At 75.0% G+C, this 18683-nt stretch overlaps 3 protein-coding genes across 7 annotated transcripts; 2 read left to right on the forward strand and 1 right to left on the reverse strand.

Annotated features, from left to right (window-relative positions):
- Positions 1-52: 52 nt before the first annotated feature.
- Positions 53-15089, reverse strand: CBARP (CACN subunit beta associated regulatory protein). 5 transcript variants are annotated; one of them, XM_051840289.3, is made up of 10 exons: positions 14303-15089; positions 4825-4950; positions 4598-4737; positions 4438-4502; positions 3945-4089; positions 3617-3788; positions 3166-3306; positions 2810-3014; positions 2037-2208; positions 53-1474 (listed from the first exon to the last, which is right to left on the reverse strand). In XM_051840289.3, the coding sequence occupies exons 1-10, from the start codon at positions 14459-14461 to the stop codon at positions 565-567; spliced, it is 2235 nt and encodes a 744-aa protein (XP_051696249.3). In that variant the 5' UTR covers positions 14462-15089; the 3' UTR covers positions 53-564. The 5 variants fall into 5 exon arrangements, with proteins under 5 accessions (XP_051696249.3, XP_089171348.1, XP_089171347.1 ...); XM_089315222.1 differs by lacking the exon at positions 14303-15089 and adding an exon at positions 11747-12403; XM_089315221.1 differs by lacking the exon at positions 14303-15089 and adding an exon at positions 11536-11728.
- Positions 8432-9581, forward strand: ATP5F1D (ATP synthase F1 subunit delta). The gene is made up of 4 exons (XM_051840303.3): positions 8432-8696; positions 8815-8968; positions 9070-9158; positions 9235-9581. Exons 1-4 carry the CDS (start codon positions 8556-8558, stop codon positions 9355-9357), a joined length of 507 nt encoding a protein of 168 aa, XP_051696263.1. The 5' UTR covers positions 8432-8555; the 3' UTR covers positions 9358-9581.
- MIDN (midnolin) lies at positions 14585-17787 on the forward strand. Its single transcript, XM_051840305.3, has 6 exons — positions 14585-14709; positions 16049-16088; positions 16270-16575; positions 16670-16826; positions 16915-17169; positions 17510-17787. Exons 1-6 carry the CDS (start codon positions 14585-14587, stop codon positions 17785-17787), a joined length of 1161 nt encoding a protein of 386 aa, XP_051696265.2.
- Positions 17788-18683: the final 896 nt, after the last annotated feature.

Consider the following 18683-nt stretch of genomic DNA (forward strand, 5'->3'; position numbering starts at 1 on the left):
GGACCCCACCCCCGCCCCGGGCACGCCCCAGAGACAGCCGGGAGGCGAGGCCTGCGGTACACATTTTTATCAACCGGGAGAGACAAGACGAGGACACTCCAGCGGGGCTGGCGCGAAGCGGGAGGGCGGCGAGGGCCGCCCATCTTTTGGCAATAAATAAAGCTGGGGGAACAGGGCCGTGCCCGGCGGCTTCGCTCCCGTCTGCCCGGGCGAGGGGCGGGCACCGTTCATGCGGAGGGCGGCGCGGGGACGCGGACACACACGGGGAGGGCGGCGGCCTGCGGGTCGCGCATGCACCCGGCACCGGCACCGGCCGTCCGGCGCAGTCCAGGCCCCGCCGGCGCGGCAGGGAGGCTCTGCGCATGCGCGCGAACGGCCCCCAAGGGCCCGAGGCAGGGCCAGGCGCACGCAGGCCGCGGCCACGGCCCAGAGGCCGGTCTGGGGCCCGGGACCCAACGTTGCCGACAGGTGTGCGGGGCTGAGAGTCCCCCCTCCCCGCAGGCGGGCCGGGACCCTGCAGCGCCGCGCTGCGCGCGCACCGGGACGAGCGGCCGGGAGGCGGCCTTACGCCGGGCTGTGGTCAGGGGACGTGGGGGCGGCGGCGACCAGGGCGGGGCCGGCGACGACGGGCTCGGCGAGACGCGGCGGGAAGAGTCTCTCATCCAGGCCGACGGCCAGCTTGTCCAGCAAGGCGCCCGAGGGCTCCACGCACAGCCCCGAGCCGCCGCCGCCGCCGCCGCCGGGCTCCTCCTCGATGACCGGGATGGCGGGGTCGTCGCCCGCGCCCAGCGGACGGCCGTCGGGCGGGCAGTCGACGCTGTCGCCGCGGCGCAGGGGTGCGCGCGCGGGCCGGGGCGCGCTGGGGGCCGCGGCGGCGCGCGCGCCGGGATCGCTGTGCTGCCGGCCGCGTTGCTGCCACTGCTTGCGCGCGTGCACGCGGGCGCGGTGGCGCGCGGCGGTGGGCGCGTCGTCGAAGTGCGGGTCGTGGCGCAGGAACTCGTGGAAGAGCGCGTCGGTCTTCTCGTCGACGCTGTAGTCGCGGCGCGGGCGGCGGGGCCAGGCGCGCGGGCTGGGGGGCGCGGCGGGCGCGGGCGGCTCGGCGTCGTCGCCCGCGCCGCGGCCCTCGATGCTGGCGTAGCCGCTGTCCATCTGCAGCAGCCGGCGCGCCTCGCCGTCCTTGGGCCGCGGCGCGGGCGGCGAGGGCGGCGGCGGGAAGGCGGGCGCCGCGCCGCCCGAGCCGGAGCCCGAGCTGTCGCCGCTGCGCACCGAGTCGCGGTCGTTGCCGCTGCTGCTGTGGTCCGAGGCGGCCGCGTGCAGCTCGAGCGAGGCGCGCAGGCTCCACAGGTCGCGGTAGCTGCTCTGGGCCTGCTCGGCGTCCGACTCCGGCGGCTGCTCAGACCCCGCGACGCCGCCGCCGCCGCCGCCGCGCTCCGGAGCTGCGTCGGGGCTGGCTGCTCCCGCCTCGGCCTCTAGCCTGCAACCAGGCCTCGCCATCAGCGCCCGCCCCCGCGCCCGCGGCCCCGCACCTGCGCTTCGAGCAGGCGGCCACCTCCCGACCCCGGCCCTAGCCTCCGCCAGCAACGGACCGGGCCGTGCCGAGTCCGCCCCTGGAATGGTCCCTGCACCCGTCCATCAAGGGTTGGTAAGGACCCGAAGTTCTGCCCCAGAGAACGAGGGGCGTGGGGAGGGGCGGTGCAGTCTCAGAAGGGCCCGGGACCCCTGGGGCGCGGGCAGGCGGGAGGGGGCACGCGGCCCACCAGGAAGCAGCGGTACCCCTGGCGGGCACGAAGCCGCGGCGGCCACTTCGGGCAGGTGTCCCGTCTCGGGCCGTGACCCCGGCCCCTGGCCCGCCCCCCTGCCCTTACCCAGCGTCTGCCCGCGTCCCACCTCCGGTCCATACAGGTCGGCCTCAGCATGGCCACAGGCGCGCAGCTGTCCACAGGGCCGGGAGCACGCTCCCTGGGCCGCCTAGGGGGGACGGCGCGGGGCAGGGGCCCACGGGTCCACCCCTAGCACCTCTGTCTACGGAAAAATACCTGCCGAGAGCGGGGGGCGGGCTGGCCAGGAAGGGTCGCGGGGGCGGGAAGGCGGGGGCGGCGCCGGCCGGCGCGATGTACTGGATGAGCTCTGCCTCGGCGGCGTCCCCCTCTGGCTCCACGCTCTCGCTGGCCGCCCGCTGCCGCTGGAAGTGGTGCCGCTTGGGGGAACCTGTGCAGGGCGGGCCTGTCAGCTCCCCGGGGGCCCCCGGGGGAAGCCGCAGCCCAGCCGCCCTGGCGAGCCCTGGATGCGGGGCCGGCACAGCCTGCCCGTGGTCTTCCGGGGCCGTGGCGGGCGAGACCGGCAGCTGCATCCACAGCCCTCCCGGCCCCATCTCGACGCTCCCACCCTCGGAGGGCACAGGACGGCCTCGCTGGCCATCTCGGCTGGCCCCAGCAGGGCCCAAGTCACCAAGACAGAAGCTTCCCTCTCTGTGCTGCGCGCTGGCCTCTCCTGGCCACAGAACCCACCTCGTCCTCCAGGGGGCAGCACGTGCCCCCGAAGAGGCCTGTGCCAGCGCCAGCTCCGAGCCTGCAGCCCAGAACCCCGCCCGCCTCTTGTCCATCAAGCTTTATGGGCACGCGGTGGCCACAGCCACCCATTCACGCGGCCCCGGCCGCAGGCCTGCAGACGTCAGAGTCCAGTCGGGCAGGCGGCCTTGGCCACTGAGGCCACCCTCTCTGGACCCCACAGTGACCCCTCTCCTGGCCAGCTCAGGGTAGGTGCCGCCCCGCCCCCAGACCCTCGCTCCCCACCCAGGGCCGGGGCTCACCCCTTGTGTCCAGGCTGGACGCCCGCTGGCTGGCCTCCAGCTTCCACTTCTTGACCTTGAAGTAGGGGCTGGCCCCGTCTAGGCTGGCGTGGCGGCGCAGACGGCTGAAGAAGTGCAGCACGGTGCCCGCACCTGCGCCTGCCTCCCCGGGCCCCGCCGGGGCCCCGGGCCCGCCCGCCTTGCTGCTCCTGGCGCTCACATCCAACTGGGAGGGGACAGGAACGGCTCTCAGCGCCCACCCCCGGCTGACGGCGCGGCCCCGCGGAGGCCCAGGGCTGCCCCTCGCCCCGGGGCGGCCTGCAGGATCCGCGCAGGGGGCAGAGGGACACCCGCTCCCATCCCCAGGAGTCCCTCACCGAGGCGCCTTCCCCGGAGCCGCTGGACGCCGCGGGGCTGATCTCCGTGAAGTCCGAGGCGCCCACCGCAGGGTTATAGGGGTCACCTGGCAGGGCCGAGCTGGGGCCCAGGGAGCGGCCGGTGAGGGCCTTCCCGGGGGGCTGCGGGACAGAGCCGGTATGGGAGGAAGCAGCGACAGGTCAAACGGTGCAGACAGGCTGCTGGGGGGGGCGTCCACCCCGCCCCCGCCCCCGCCAGGATCCTTCAGCCCCAGGCAGGGAGTGAGGGGGGACACAGCGTGGACACCAGACCCCAGAGCCCCCTGCCCCCGCCAGAACCCCTTGGCCCTGAGACGGGGGGAGCCCCCCACACCCACCAGGACCCTCCACCCAAGAGAAGGGGACAGGTGGCCTGGACAACAGACCCTGGAGCCCCCCGCCCCCGGGCCAGCGGCCACTCTCCCCCGTATACCTCGAATATGGCCAGGCTGGCCTTGGGGGAGGCGGCCGGGTGGGGGGCGGCGGCCGCACTGGCCTCGGCCGAGTCGCACTCGTGAATGGTGACGATTTTGAGCGGCGGCAGGTGCAGGTGTGTGAGGCGGGCATTCTTGAGGTGGTGGAAGTCCCCCTCCGTCAGGGTGTACCTGCCGCAGGGCGCACCTGTCAGCTCCCAGCCGCGGGGGGCGCGGCCCGGCCCCACCCCGCCCCCGCCGGCGGCCTGCGGAAGAGGGGGGCCCCAGCCAGCGTCCCGGTGACAGCACCGCCACCCCCAGGCTGTGACCTGGGGCAGCGGCCCTCACCGGCGGCCCTTGTCCTGGGTCTTCCGGCTCTGCTCAAACAGGGCGGCCTCGTTGAAGGAGACCCGGCGGCCGGTGGAGCTGGTGGACAGGAAGTGCTCCGTCTCCTCGTCCTGGCCCTCGGGGTCCTCCCCCCTGCGGTCGGGGTCTAGAGGAGAGCCAGAGAGGGTGGGCCCCGGGTGGGCCGCGCCTCGTCCTGGGCGGGCCGCTGGGCGGGCGGGGGCGGGCGGGGGCGTGGGCGGATGACCGCGGGGCGGGCCGGGCGGGGGCGGCGGGCACTCGCTCATCCGCTCACACACTCACTCGCTCATCACGCGCCTGTGCGCACCTACGCCTGGGCGTTAAGGAAACAGAGATGAGTCGGAATCGAGCTTCGCCCAGTCTGGTGGGGGAGACAGACAGACACAGCCGGTCAGGCGGCCCGAGGGGCAGGCGAGTGGCCGAGGGGCGGGCGGGCAGCGGGGCCGGCGGGCGGCGGCGGGGCCGGGCGCCTCACCTTGGGCGGGGTGGGTGCCGTTGTCTAGGTAGGTGGTGGTGGTCTTCTCGGCTTCCTCCACGGCCCTGGGGAGGGGACGGCAGGCAGAGGAGGGCGTGGGACCTCCGCAGCCCTAGGCGGCCCCCCGCCCCGCCCCCACCCCGGGCGCCTGGGGCCGCACCTGTTAAAGTGCTGGTGCACCTGCCAACAGCGCTTACAGAGCAGCAGTACGCCGGAGAGAACCACCAGGGTGCCGCCCACAAACAGCGACATCACCACGACCAGCAGCACCGAGTTGTCCAGGATGGGGTCCGGCTCGGCCTGCGGAGCCACGGCGTGGGCGTCAGCGCCTGCCCGGCCCGCCCGGGGGCGCCCCGTCCCCCCCCCCCGCCCCGTCAGGTCACGCACTGTGGGACGGCTGGTGGCGTTGTCCCAGGACGCTGTCAGGGCGACCGTGGCGGCGGCGGCGGAGGTGGTGGTGGCCGCCGTGGCCATGGTGGCTGTGGGCTGCATGTTGAGGCTGGGAGGAGTGGCCTGGGGGTGGGGGAAGACGGACAGGGCCCGCTCAGCTGCGGCGTGGCTGGCTCCTCCCCGCGGGGAGCCCCTGGGAGCAAGCGCCCCTCTTCCCTCCTTGCGGGGTGCAGGGCGGAGACAGGGGGTGAGGGCACAGCCCCCCCCCACCTGGCTCTGGGGAGCAGCCCTCAGGGGGCAGGCGCGCGGGGGGGGGGGCAGAGTGCGTATGTGTGCGTGAGTGTGTCACACCACCTCCACAGCCGGTGTAGCCGGCCCAGCAAGGTAGGGAGGGCTGGGAGCCCTGCCCAAGAAAGCGAAATCACCAGGAGCAATGGGGAAACTGAGGCGGGAGGCTCACTCGGGCAAGACCCCTGGCGCCCCGTGCACCCCGTGGCGGGCGGCCGGAAGCGGGGGAGGTGGGACCGCCCCAGCCAATTCCAGGTGCGCCCTGGCAGGGGCCCCATCCAATGGGTGGGGGCAGCGCTCCCGGGCACAACTCAGGATGAAGACCCCCCCACCCCGTGCGTCGCCGCCGGTGGGAGGGGTAAGGATGAAGGCGGCGCATCTGCTCCCGGCCCCAGGAATCCTGTTCCCATGGCGACCGGGCCGAGCGCGCCGCGGCGGGGGGCGGGTTGCCAGGGAGCGCGGGGGAGGGGGCGCGGCGCGGGGCCCGCGGCCTCCTGCAGGGGCGGGCGCGCCACGGCCCGCAAGATGGCTGCTGCGCGCCGCCTGCCCGCCCGGCCGTGCGCGCCCCGGGCGGCCTCCGCGCCTGGCAGTCTCCAGGGGGAAACTGAGGCTGGGGTTGGAAGGGGTGGGCTTCTTGCCCGGGGAAGGGGCTGCCTGGAAGCTCGGCCCAGGCGGGGAAGGACCATGGACCGTCAGGAAGCCGAGGCCACGGGGAGGATGATCTGCAGCCCCGAGCCGGCCTGGCACGCGCGCTCTGCCCAGGGACCAGGGTAGAGGCGCCGGCGTCGCCAGCCCCGCGCGCCTCGGCGCGGGACGCAGGCCGGCCCGCATTCCCGGCATTGGGGGAGGGGCCGCAGATGTAGGTCGCGAAAGGAGTTCAGGCTGGAGGGGGTGGGGCAGAGGCGCGGGGAGGGTGGCCGGGGCCGCCGAGCGCGCCCCTGGGGAGAGCCGACGAGATCCGAGGGTGCAGGGCCTCCCTGGGAGCCCCGCGCCCCGAGCAGGGCTTGGGGGGAGGGTGGCGGGGAGCCCGACGCCATCGCTCGCGCCCGAGCTCGCAGCGGGAAACTGAGGCTGGCGCAGGATGCGGGCGGGGTCCCTTCCCCGCAGGCCCGGCCGGTGGTCCCGATCCAGGGCGGCCCCCCCCACCGCCCGCCCCGTGCAGCCCCGGGCCCGCCGCGCCTACCTCAGCGCCGGGGCGTGCAGCCCATGGGCGGGCGGCGGGCGGCGCTCCCGGCTGGCTCCGGTGCCGCGGAGCCGGTGGAGAATTTATGAATGGAGAGTGCGGCGCGCGGGGGAGGCCGCGCGGGGAGGGGCCGCGCACGTGACCGCGTTGGCGGCGCGCCCGCTCCGGCCCGCTCGGAGGGCCCGGTGCCGCCCGGTCCCAAGCTGGCCGCCCACGCCGCGACCGCCGCCGCGTCTGGCTCCTCGCGCGTCGGCCACCGCCTCCCTTTCCCTTCCGGCGGGGGCGGGGGGCGGAGCCTGTGCGCCCGGGCGCCCCTCCCGCGGCGGCCGAGTCTCCGCCCCCGGTGCCCAAGACACGACTCACCTAACGCGGGCCCTCGGGTCCCCAGGGGCGCTGTGGGATGCACGACTGCCCCGAGCCCGGGGTCCCTAGCGCCCGGCCGGGTCGGCCAGGGGCGCACCGCCGGGACCTCGGACGACACCACTTTCCCCAGCCCCGGGGGCCCCTGTGCTCCCCCCGGGATCTGTCCTGGGCTCGCCACGGCCGACGGCCTCTCTGCCCCCCCTCCCCGCCACACAACAGCACACCAAAAACACAGCTACCCCAAGAGGCCCGGGCTCGAACTCGCGGCCCCGGAGGCCTGGCCTCACGACCGCACCTGCCCAAACCTTGCTCCGGCCTCTCTCTCCTAGAGCAACCGGCCCCCACCGCCTCGGAGCTGCAGAGGCCGGCAACAGGCTACCAGCTGGCCGGGGCCAGGCCATGCCGGACAGCGCGCAGCGCGCCCCCTCCCCACGCGGCTGCTCGCGGGCCCGACTCAGCCCCACGGTCCACCACCGCGCCTCCCGGGTGTTTCCCGCACTGCTGTGGGCCCGGGGGCAGGCACTGGGTGGCTGGGCCGTGGGCTCAGTCCGCAGCTGGGAGCGCACCGAGAAGTGCTTGTCTGAGCGCTCAGGTGGACTGGACCCCCGAGGGGAGGGAGAAAGGGGTGTGCAGACTGCACGGGGCGGGGGTCGCGAGGAGCCTGGGGTCCTTCCGGCCAGGGGTGGTGGACGCACTCGGCCGGGCCGGACTTCGGCGGAAACACCCAGTGCGTGAGGCCTCAGAGTGGGCGCTGCTGGCTGCGGGAGCCCCGGGCTGGCTCAGAACACTGGGGTGGGGAGGGCGCACAAGGCCAGGCAAGGCGAGGAGGGTGCCCCTCTTGGCCGGCCGGGGCCCCTCAAGCTGCCCGAAGTCAAGGAGGTGGGAGCGCGCAGCCCGAGCTGTGGGGGCCCCAGCAGTGCACGGCAGGCTCGGGCTCACGTCCGAGGTGCACCTGCAGGTGCGGGCCCACGCGTGACCACGACCCTCCCTGCCTCGCCGGGGCGCGGGCCAGGCCGTCTCCGCGGGGAGCTACCCCCGCCCCCACAGCGGACCCCGCCGAGTACCCCAGCCCGGGGGGAGGGGGGCCGGGGCCGGCTCAGGGCTGCGGAGCTACGCGAGCGCGGGGGCGGGCCGGTGACGTCATGCCCGCGAGCGAGGCTGCGCGGGACGCGGCTGACGTCAGCGGGGACCCGCGCCGCCCGCGCACGCGCTCCTGCGTCAGCGGCGCGCGGGGGCGGCGGCCGCGCGGGGGCAGGAGCGCAGCGAGCGCATCTCCGGGCTGCGGGCGCCCCCTGCCGGCGCCGTGGGCCGCAGCACCTGGAACGCGCGCACCTGCACCTGCCGCCGCGGCCCACGGCGCCCCCTTCCCCTGCTCGCCTTCGGCCCCTCCTAACATCGCACGATGTCGGGCGCCACTCAGCCGGGGAGGGGGTGGGTGCCAGTGCTTGGTCCTAATCACGCACGGGCCTTTGTTTTAAAAGATCTGTGCGCTTGTCTCTCGGAGCTATAGATTCATGCACCAGGCGGACTACTCGTTTGCATCACTGGCCCGCTCCAGAAAGGGCAGACGTCGGGAAACTGCCATCCCGAGGTCCCCATCCCGTGCAGGACCGTCTAGCCGCCCCGCACCTGGCCCTCGGGCTCCCCCGCCGCCGCGGCCGGAGGAAACTACAACCCCCAGCACGCTCCGCGGCACATGACGTCAACACCGCGCGCCACCCGTCGGGAGTCGTAGTTCGCGCATGCGCCGTTTCGGGAACTCCTGCTCCCAGACGCCCCTGCGCGTCGTCCTCCTCGCCCTCCAGGCCGCCCGCGTCCGCCGCAACCGCTGAGCGCCCGTTGCCCGCCTTCGTTCGCCGCCCGCCGCCCGCCTTCGTTCGCCGCCGCCGCCGCCATGCTGCCCGCCGCACTGCTCCGCCGCCCGGCTCTGGGCCGCCTGGTGCGCCAGGCACGCGCCTACGCCGAGGCCGCCGCTGCCGCGGCCCCCGCAGCCGGCCCCGGCCAGATGTCCTTTACCTTCGCCTCCCCGACGCAGGTCTGGACGCCGCGCCCCGGCCCCGCAGCCCCCGGCCCCGCCGCCCCCTCCCCGGCGTCGCCCCCTCCCCGCCGCCGCCCCGGCGTCGCCGCCTCACTGCCCGCCCCGTCCCCCCCAGGTGTTCTTCAACGGCGCCAACGTGAGGCAGGTGGACGTGCCCACGCTGACCGGCGCCTTCGGCATCCTCGCGGCGCACGTGCCCACCGTGCAGGTGCTGCGGCCCGGGCTGGTGGTGGTCCACGCCGAGGACGGCACCACCTCCAAGTACTTCGGTGAGCGCGCGCGGGGGCCGCAGCGCGGGGGCGGGGGCGCGCGGGTCCACGCGGGTCCACGCGGGGCGCGGCCTCAGCCCGGCCTCCCCCGTGTCCCGCAGTGAGCAGCGGCTCCATCACGGTGAACGCCGACTCCTCCGTGCAGCTGCTGGCCGAGGAGGCCGTGACACTGGACATGCTGGACGTGGGGGTGAGCGTGTGCGGGGCCGGCCGCGGGGAGGGGGGCGTCCCGGGGGTCCGGCGCTCACCCCGCCCCCCCCCCGCAGGCTGCCCGCGCGAACCTGGAGAAGGCGCAGTCGGAGCTGGCGGGGGCCGCGGACGAGGCGGCCAGGGCCGAGGTCCAGATCCGCATCGAGGCCAACGAAGCCCTGGTGAAGGCGCTGGAGTAGGCGGGGCCCGGCGCGGTGCAGTCGCCCCCTGCATCTCGAACCTCGTGGGGGGCCGCAAGCTCCCCCAGACCTCGGACGGGCCGGGGTCTGTCCTCTGGTGGGGGGTCTCCTCGCAGCCCCTTCCCCAAGCTGACCGGTGGCACAGCCCGCCTTCCATTAAACACCGGCGGCCGGCCTCGTGTGAGCGGGTGCCGTGGCTGCCGCCCGCGCTCTGCGGCCCCCACGCCTCTGTCCTCTCCCTGTGCTGTGGGGTTGGGGCCCCTGGGGGGGCGGTGATGGGGTGGGGGCGTGGCCGCCAGGCGGACGGACAGACTCCTGCGCCCTCTGCCCGGGCTCAGCCCCAGGCTGGCGGTGTGGCCAGCAGGCGAGGCCCCGCCCGCTCCCACGGAAGCCCCGCCCCGAGCCCCCGTGGCCGGCTCCCCGGACCCCACTGGTGTCGGCCCCGCCGCGAACGCAGGCCCGCGACCCCAAGGCTGCGGCCGGGTCCCACCGGGGTGCCGCCCCGGGACTGGCCACGAGGGGGCGCCTGGCTGGGTGTGCGGAGCGCTGAGGTCAGACTGTGTCACAGCCCCGTGCAGGTGACTCCCCAGGGACGCCCCCGCTTCCCCTGCCCGGACCCCCCACTTCCCGTCCCCCATCCTGGTCTGGCTGCTATAAATAAGACCAAGGACACAGCGCTGGGGCCTGGCAGGGGCCCAGGACCGGCGTCCCCACACTGCCTCGGCTCCACGCGGGGCCACGCGCCCGGCTGGTGTGGGTCGGTGCTGGCCAGGCTGCCCTGGGGCAGGAGGCAAGACCCGGCTGGGCGCTTCCACCTGGGGGGGGGGGGCAGGTGGGAAACAACCAGGACTCCCTGGGCGTCAGGTCGTGGGCTCTGGAACCCTGGCCCCCGCGACCCCCTGCCCGGAGCTCGCCCAGCCTCTGCCTGCCGGGCAGCCCCGGTGTCATCTGGCTGCCCACCCCAGCAGTAGCCTCCCCCCCACAGTGTGGCCAGCAGGGGTCGCCCAGCACGCCCTCTGCCCCACCCCCACCCTGTCTCACTTGCTGGGAGTAAGACCCCTATTCCTGTCTCAAGCCCCCCCTCAGTGTTTTCCCACCCTCTGGCTGCCCTGCGCCTGGGGTGGGGGAACCTGGGAGGGGCTCCAGGGTGGGGGCGGGGTGGCCAGGCCAGATAAAAGGAGAAGGCAGATAAGTGGACAGCAGGTGGTGGCCTGGAGCCCCACAGGGGGGCAAGACAGCCCCCGCCTCCCGGGCCGTCCCCAGGAGCAACGCCCAAACTGGGTGGCTGTCCACCCCGGAGGCGGGGCAGGGCCACGTGTGCATGCGTTTGTGGCCCGGGAGAGGCCCCCACGCGGGTCCGCGTCCCAGGGCCGGGACTGCCGGGGAGGGGGGGTCTGCTGCCTGCCCTGGCACCGGAGACACAGGCCCAGGGAGCCGAGGTCGCTTCCAAGGCCGGACACGGGCTTGGCCCTGGGCAGCCGGCCCGAGTGCCCTCTGAGGTCACCGGTAAAGGATGCGGGAAGCCAGGCGCTGGCCCAGGCACCCCGCACCCCCGCGGCCTGTTCTGCTGGGCGGCGGAAGGACGCACCGGGCCTGCGGGGACAGGAAGGGGGGACAGGGCCGGAGCCCGGCTACAGACCCCAAGCCCCAGTTTCGGGGCGCGCTGGGGTCTCCGGCCCGGCGGCACGCCTGTGGTGCCCATCCCCTGGGCAGAGTTAGGGGCCCCGGTGACCCGGGCCGGCGGCGCTCCGGGTCCCTGGCCGGCGGGCAGGGGCGGGGGCCGGCTGCGTCAGCGCCCGCCCGGCCCCCCGCCCCTTGCCCGCCACGACTCCACCCCGAGGGAAGGCGGCGCGGATAAAGGCGCGGGGGCCGCCCGCCCGGCCCCAGACCGGCCCGGCCACCGCGCGCAGCTTCCCGTACGCGAAGCCCCCAGGACTGCGGGGACCCAGGACCCTCCGGGCCGGGTGAGTGGGGGGCGGGACCAGGCGCCGAGGAGGGCCCCCGCTCCAGCCGGTCGGAGGCGCGCCACTTCCTTTGTTCTCCGCCGGGGCAGGCAGGTTCCTGAGTGCCTCCGACCTGAGGAAGCCCCCGGAGGTGTGGGGTGGGAGGGGCTCCGCGCAGTCGGCACCGCCCCGGCGGGGCCGCAGCCCCCGCTCCGCCCCCCCCCCCGGCAGTGACCTTGAACTAGTTGTTCCGGCCTCAGTTTCCCCGTCTGCGCGACCCTCGGCTGCAGACGCGGAGTCTCGCGCCCTGAGAGGGTGCTCCCCCACGCCCGCAGTCTCGTCACCCTCCTTCCCGGCCGGGGGCAGCGCTGCGCCCCCTCCCCCGGGATTCCGGGCGACGCTTCCGCGCCGAGCCGGCAGGGGGCGCGCCGGTGCTGCTGACTCACCGCGGCCACGAGCCGTGCGCGCGGGCGCAGCCGGGGACGCCGCGTCACGTCACGGCTCGGGCGGGCGCGTCTCGGGAACCGGGCCCGGCCCGGGGGCCGGGCGGGAGGGAGGTGGCACCGGCTCGGGCGGGGCTCCCGGCGGCCACGTCACCGAAGGGCAGCGGCCCCGCCCGCCGCGCCGCCCCGACCTCCACGCCCACCCACGGCGCGGGTGGGGGCGAGCCGGGCCAGCGCCCCTCGTTCGGGGACCCCGGCCACGAGGCTTGGGGTTCGCGTTCCCGCTTCCGCTCGCGGGTGCTTCCCGGACGAACGAGGCGGGGAGGTCCCACGACTTCCTGCTTCTGCCGCCCCCTCCCCACGCCCTCGCCGCGCTCCCGGGGACGCGTGGGGGGTGCCACTCGACCCGGGGCCGGGGTCCCGCGCCCCTCCGGGCCCGACCGCCCTTTGTTGAGGGCGCCAGGCTCTTATGAATGGCTCCCGGCGCGGGCGGGGGCAGCGGGGGCGGGCGCGGCGCGGCGCCAGCCCCGCCCCCGCCGCGCTCCCCTTGGTCGCCCGGGCGCCGGGGGCGGGGACAGGGGCGGGCCTCGCTGCCACGTGGGGCGGTGCCGCGGCGGCGTTGATTGGCCGGGCTGCGCGGCCGACGGGGCGTTCCGCGCGCGCTGATTGGCCGGCGCGGGGCCGGCGGAGTAAGTAGTGAATGGGAGGGGGCGGCGGCTCCGCCCCTTGGAACGTTGATACATTATAACTTTTTTTTCTTGTTACTTTCACCCCCAGATCCTCCGAGCGGCGGCGGCGGCTGTTGCTAAGGGAGGGGACGCGCGACCCGAGCGGCGGACGGCACGGAACGCGGCTGGCCGAGTGGGCCCCCTCCTCCGAGACCCTCCCCCGCGCCGCGCCCGGGTCAGCGCGCTTCCCCCGGTAGAGAAGCCGCGAGCGCAGCCCCCACCCCGGAAGGTGCACCCAGGAGCCGCCGCGACCCCCGAGCGCCAGTCGGATTTTTTTTTTGGCTTTCCTTGCGCCGCCGGGACGTCCTCAGGGGAGACCCGCGCCGCCCCCAACGCCCGGAGCATCGCGGCTCGGCGGATTCCCGGACCCGACGCCGGCGGCGCGGCGAGGATTGGCGGCGCCCCGCGGAGCCCAGCCCCCCAGCGCGCGCCGGGGATGGAGCCGCAGCCCGGCGGCGCCCGGAGCTGCCGGCGAGGGGCCCCCGGCGGTGCCTGTGAGCTGGGCCCGGCGGCCGAGGCGGCTCCCATGAGCCTGGCCATCCACAGCACGACGGGCACCCGCTACGACCTGTCGGTTCCGCCCGACGAGACCGTGGAGGGGCTGCGCAAGCGGCTGTCCCAGCGCCTCAAAGTGCCCAAGGAGCGCCTGGCGCTGCTGCACCGGGACACGTAGGTACCGCGCGCGGCGCGCCCCCACCCCCGCGCCGCCCGCCCCCTCGGGCCGCGGCCCCCGGGCGCGAACAAAGAGCGCGCCGCGCGCGCGGAGGCAGGGGGCGGCCAGACGGGGGGCGGGGGCGCGCCGCGCGCTCTCGGGCGCCCTCTGCTCGGCCTTGCCTGCCTCGGCCCCCTCCCCCGCCCGGGGTCGCCGCACAAAGGCGGCGGCGGCGGCGGCGAGGCGCCCGGGGCCGGGCTCCAGCGGGGCCCCCTCGTGGGAATGCAGGAAATCCCAGCGTGGCGCGGGGGGTCCGTGAGCGGCGGCGGCGGCGGCCGCGGGGGGGGGGTGGCTGGCAGGGCCGCGCCGCCCCCTCCTCTGCCTGCACCCGCGCCGCTTCCGCATCTGCTCCGCAGCCCCCTCCGCGTCTGGCGCCCCCCCGTGTCCCGTGCCCCGCTTTGTTCTCGCCTCTCCGCGTTCCCCGCTGCCTCCCCTCCCCCCCGATATTTAAATCGCCTCCGGGCCGGGCAGCCCTCCCCCCGCGGGCCTCCGGGGACACGCAGTGTCCATCCCCAGCGGAGGGGCCCCGTGGGGGAGGGGCGCGGGGGAGGGGCTCCTTTGTCTGCGCGGTGGTAGCGGCGGCCTGCGCCAGGGAGGAGGGGGAGCCCAGCCGGTAGCGGCCACGGAGGCGCGCCCAGGCCTGGATGTGGGCGACCGGGGACCGGGGTTGGACGCCGGTGGGCCCTGGGTCTCCGGGGCCGAGGCGGAGCCTCCCCCAGGCGAGCGGAGGACCCCTGAGTCTCAGAGTTGAGGTTCCGGGGGGAAGAGGGGTGTGACCCCGGAGCATGGGGGCTCCCAAGTGGGCGTCCCGCAGGCCCTGGGCTCTGGAGCCGCGAGTGGGTGGGAGCGACTTCCCGGACCCCCGCGCGGCCCGCGCTTCCGCGTCCCCGCGGCCCTCCCACCCCCAGTCTCATCCTCTTCCTTCCTCCCCCCGCAGCCGGCTCAGTTCGGGGAAGCTGCGGGAGTTTGGCGTGGGGGATGGCAGCAAGCTGACGCTGGTGCCCACCGTGGAAGCGGGTCTCATGGTAATGGCTCCGGAGCCGCCCCTGCCAGGCGGCCCAGCCCACTCCCCGCGGGGCCGCCTCCCCGGCCAGGGCAGCGCCAGGCCCCAGCACCCACCTCACACACCTCTTCCTCTCTTTGTAGTCCCAGGCCTCCAGGCCGGAGCAGTCTGTAGTCCAAGCCTTGGAGAGTCTGACCGAGACCCAGGTAAGATCGCACCGCCCCTCCCTCACCTGCAGGGGGAGGGGGCAGCCGCCGACCAGGGCCCGGGGCCATTTGGAGAGAGTGGGTTGGAGTTCCCTGGGGCCTGTGCGCTGGAGGCCAGCTGGGCCCGGTCACCCAGCCCTGCCCGCCCCCAGCCACCTGACCTTGAGGGCGCTCTCTCCCACGGTGGCAGCCATGGGCGGGGTGACCTTGGCCCACGCTCACACCCGGGGCCTGCACACACCCCCCCCACCCCCCCCCAGTGCTGTGGCCTCCGAGAGCCGGCAGTTTCTCCTTTTCGAAATCTTTGCGGTGGGGGCGTGAGGGCTGGTGCGGGTGCCGCCTCTGGGAGGGGGGTGGGTCAGCACCCCCTCCTCCTCTCTCTGGTCTTTGTTCTCCGCCCCGGCGGGGGAGGGGCGGGCACCCAGACAGGATGTTAGAAGAACTCTTCAGTAAGCAGCCGGCGGAGGCCCGGGCTGGCCCCGGCTCGGGTTCCCGATTTTGCTGTCGCCTTTATTCTCCCTTCCTCATTCTCTGGGCCGTGGTGGCTGGGCCACCTCCCAGGAGGGCGGCACGGGCGGGGGGAGCCGGCTGAGCGGCTTCGGCGGCCGCCCCAAGGCCATCGCCCCTTCCTGGCGTGTAGCGTCCTGCCCTGGCCAAGCCCCGCGGGGGAGGAGGGGGCCGTGGGGCTGCAGCTGGGTGGTCTGGCAGCAGGGCCGGCGGCCAGGTGGGGGGGCAGGGCTAGGGGGTCCCCGCAGCTGAGGTGGGGGCCCCGGGTGGCTTCCTGGGCAAGTGCGGACAGGGCGCCCTGACCCCGGGGCGGGTGGGCGTGGGGGCAGGGGCCTGTTTGGTTCTCAGCCTGCCTCAGGAGGGAGGGGGTGCTGGGCTGGGCTCCCCGGGTTGCTTCCCTGCCTGGCACAGAGTCGCACACGCCCATTGCCCTCCCCTGGGAGGAAGTTGTAGGGTGGCGGAAGGGGGGGACCCCAGCTGCTCCCAGGAAGCCACCCTGGGCCCTTCCTGCACGGGGTGTCTGCGGGCCAGGGGGCAGTGCAGTGCAGTGCAGACCGCGCGCGGGGGGGGGGCTGCATCTTGCCCACTCCGCGCCCCCCCCCCCCCGGGCTGCAGGCAGGGAATGTTACGCCAGCCGGCTGTGAGTCATCGGCCTCTGTCACTTCTCAGAAACCTCCCCCCCCCCCCCGCCTCTGGAGAGGACGAGGCTGGCCAGGCCCCAGAATGGGTGCCCAGTGTGGACGGGACACACACAGGTCTCGGGGGGGGGGGGGGCAGGCTGGACAGCTGTTGGGGCGTTGAGACCCTGGGGGACACCCACCCAAGGGGTCTGGTCAGGGCCCCCTTCTGGCCGCTCCTGGGCCCCTGCCCCGCCTGGGACAGATAAATATTTATCTTCAGAAAGCAAAGGTTAGGAAGGAAAAATTCACCCAGGAATTCCACCCACACGCCGGCCAGGCTGGGTGCCTGGGGTTGCCCCCTCCCCCTGCCGTCTTTGGGGACAGGAGAGAGAGGCGACCAGTGAGGGTTCCCATCGGAGGGCGGTGACCACCAGCTGGGCCCTGCCCCCTCGGGCCCCAGCCTCAGCTTCCAAAGACCCGAGTGGGCCAGGGCGGCCGGGGCCCGTCTGACCGCCTCTGTCCCCCACAGCCCCCAGCAGCGCCTGGGCCGGGCCGGGCTGGCCGAGGAGGTTTCCGGAAGTACAGATTCATTTTATTTAAGCACCCGTGGCACCGACAGGGACCCCAGAGCCCAGAGAGGGGCGGCGAGAGGCCCCAGGTCACACAGCGCGGGGGGGGCCGGGCCGGGCCGGGCTGGGGGCGCTGCGGGCGAAGGCCCCTGGCTCACGGGCCCGCGCTGGTCCTCTGCAGGTCAGTGACTTCTTGTCGGGCCGCTCGCCGTTGACCCTGGCGCTGAGAGTGGGCGACCACATGATGTTTGTGCAGCTGCAGCTGGCCGCCCAGCACACCCCGCTGCAGCACCGGCACGTGCTGGCCGCCGCAGCCGCCGCGGCCGCCGCCGCCCGAGGAGACCCTAGCATCGCGACCCCCGTGGCTTCTCCCTGCCGGCCCGTGTCCGGCGCCGCCCGAGTCCCCCCAGTGCCCGCCAGCCCTCCCCCCACGCCTGTCACAGCCGGCTCCTTCCGGTCCCACGCAGCCTCCGCCGCCTGCCCCGAGGTGAGTCCGGGCACCCCTGGGCCCCGGGGGTCCCCGCGCTCCTCTCTCCCGCGGCCCCCCGGCTCACTGCGCGCCCCCGTGTTCCCGCCAGCAGGTGGACTGCTCCCCCGCCGCCAGCAGCAGCGCCAGCCCTGGTGCCAGCACGTCGTCCCCCCCGGGGGGCAGCCCTGCCGCCCGCGCCCGCACCCCCGGAGCCGTCATCGAGAGCTTCGTGAACCACGCCCCGGGGGTCTTCTCAGGGACCTTCTCCGGTAGGTGGCGCGCCCCAGGGAGGCACGCCCCCCGCCCGCGGCCCCGCCCCGCCCCCTCGCCGGACCTCACGGCCCCTCCCGCCCACAGGCACGCTGCACCCCAACTGCCAGGACAGCAGCGGGCGGCCGCGGCGGGACATCGGCACCATCCTGCAGATCCTCAACGACCTGCTGAGCGCCACGCGGCAGTACCAGGGCGTGCCGCCCTCCCTCAGCCAGCTGCGCTGCCACGCCCAGTGCGCGCCCGGCCCGCCCAGCCCCGACCTCGCCCCCAAGACTACCTCGGCGCCCCCAGCCGCCCTGCTGCAGGGCCAGAGCCAGATCCGCATGTGCAAGCCCCCCGGTGAGTGCCCCCCCTTGGCTCGAGGCCCCTCTGTGAGCGGTGGGCGCGGGAACAGCTGCCCCGCCCGGGGCCGGCAGCTGCGGCCCTCTCCCCGCGTGCTGCCGGCCCGAGAGAAGGAGCCGAGTGTGCTGGGGCACAAAGTGGCCTTGTCTGCTCCCGGGGGCCGCAGCCCCACTTCCTCCCCCCCCTCCAGATGGCACTCGGGGACTCTGTGAATGAGCAAGTCAGGGCCGCTGTCCTGGGGGGCGGGGGCTGGCAGACAGACGCACCTGGGTCACGCTAGCCCCCCTGGGGTCAGGCGGCTCCCCGCGGGCTCGGGGTCACTGGCGCTGTCTCGCAGGGGACCGGCTGCGGCAGACGGAGAACCGCGCCACGCGCTGCAAGGTGGAGCGCCTGCAGGTGCTGTTGCAGCAGCGGCGCATGCGCAGGAAGGCCCGGCGGGACGCCCGCGGCCCCTACCACTGGCCGCCCAGCCGCAAGGCCAGCAGCGGCGGCGGCGGCGGCGGCGGCGGGGGCGGCAGCCCCGGCGAGGCCGCCGGCCTGGGCCTGGACTTCGAGGACTCCGTGTGGAAGCCGGAAGTCAACCCCGACATCAAGTCCGAGTTCGTGGTCGCCTAGGGCCGGCGCCCCCCCCCCCCAGGAGCAGCCTCTCTCTGTGTCCAGTCCTCACCGTCCCCGTGGCCTTGGCCTCCTGCCCCCCCTGCGCGCCCACAGTGCCCGCCCCTTCCTCCCTCGCCCAGCGGGTCCCTCCCCGCCCCCTCCCCAGCTCCAAATATGTAGCAGTCTTTCCAGATGGCTGAGACGAGGAAGCCGCCCCCACCCCCTTCCGCTCTGCCTTCCTCCCCCCACCCTATTCAGGTTTTAAGTCAAAAATGTAGATGCCTCATTATGCACTTTACAGAGAGGGGGGGACCCTTCCCGCCCCCACCGCGGACTTCCGGCCTCCACCCACCCACCTGTCGACCCAGGAGCCAACCAGGGGAACTGTGTTCTGCCACGTTTTTTTTTTTTTTTCTCTCTCTTCGGTTTCTTTTTCCATTTTCCCTTTTTCTTTAGACAAGCGAAGCTGTTTCAGGGGGCTGCCTTGGGTCGGGCCAGGGTCAGCGACCCTTCCCTGCGGGGAGCAGGCCGCCCCCCCCCGGGGGGGGCTACGGGGGTCCCTGATGCCCACCCGCGGCCTCCGCCTGTGTCCCCGGCCTGGCTGAGCTTGGGTATTTATAGACTATTCGCTTTCTGACTGAGCCAATGGAGGTTGGGAATCTGGCGAACGTGGGAGAGAAGTGGCTGGGGGGGGGGGGTGACGGAGCCCCCCCCCCCGCGCCCCCTCCCGGCCCAGCCTGAGGGATGTGAGACTGTGGTCTGGGGTCCTCCCTGGAGCGGATGGGAGCTGTGGAAGCCCTGGCGACACTGTAGCATTAGCCCCCTGAGGGGGGGTCCGCTGCTGGTCTGACTTGGACCCTCCCCATTCCGGTGCCCGAGCCCTGGGGGGAGGGGTCGTCGGCCCCTGGGGCAGA

This window comes from Oryctolagus cuniculus, chromosome 16 (genome assembly GCF_051225735.1).
Source record: "Oryctolagus cuniculus isolate XC-2025 breed Fujian yellow rabbit chromosome 16, ASM5122573v1, whole genome shotgun sequence".
Classification (NCBI taxonomy): Eukaryota; Metazoa; Chordata; class Mammalia; order Lagomorpha; family Leporidae; genus Oryctolagus; species Oryctolagus cuniculus.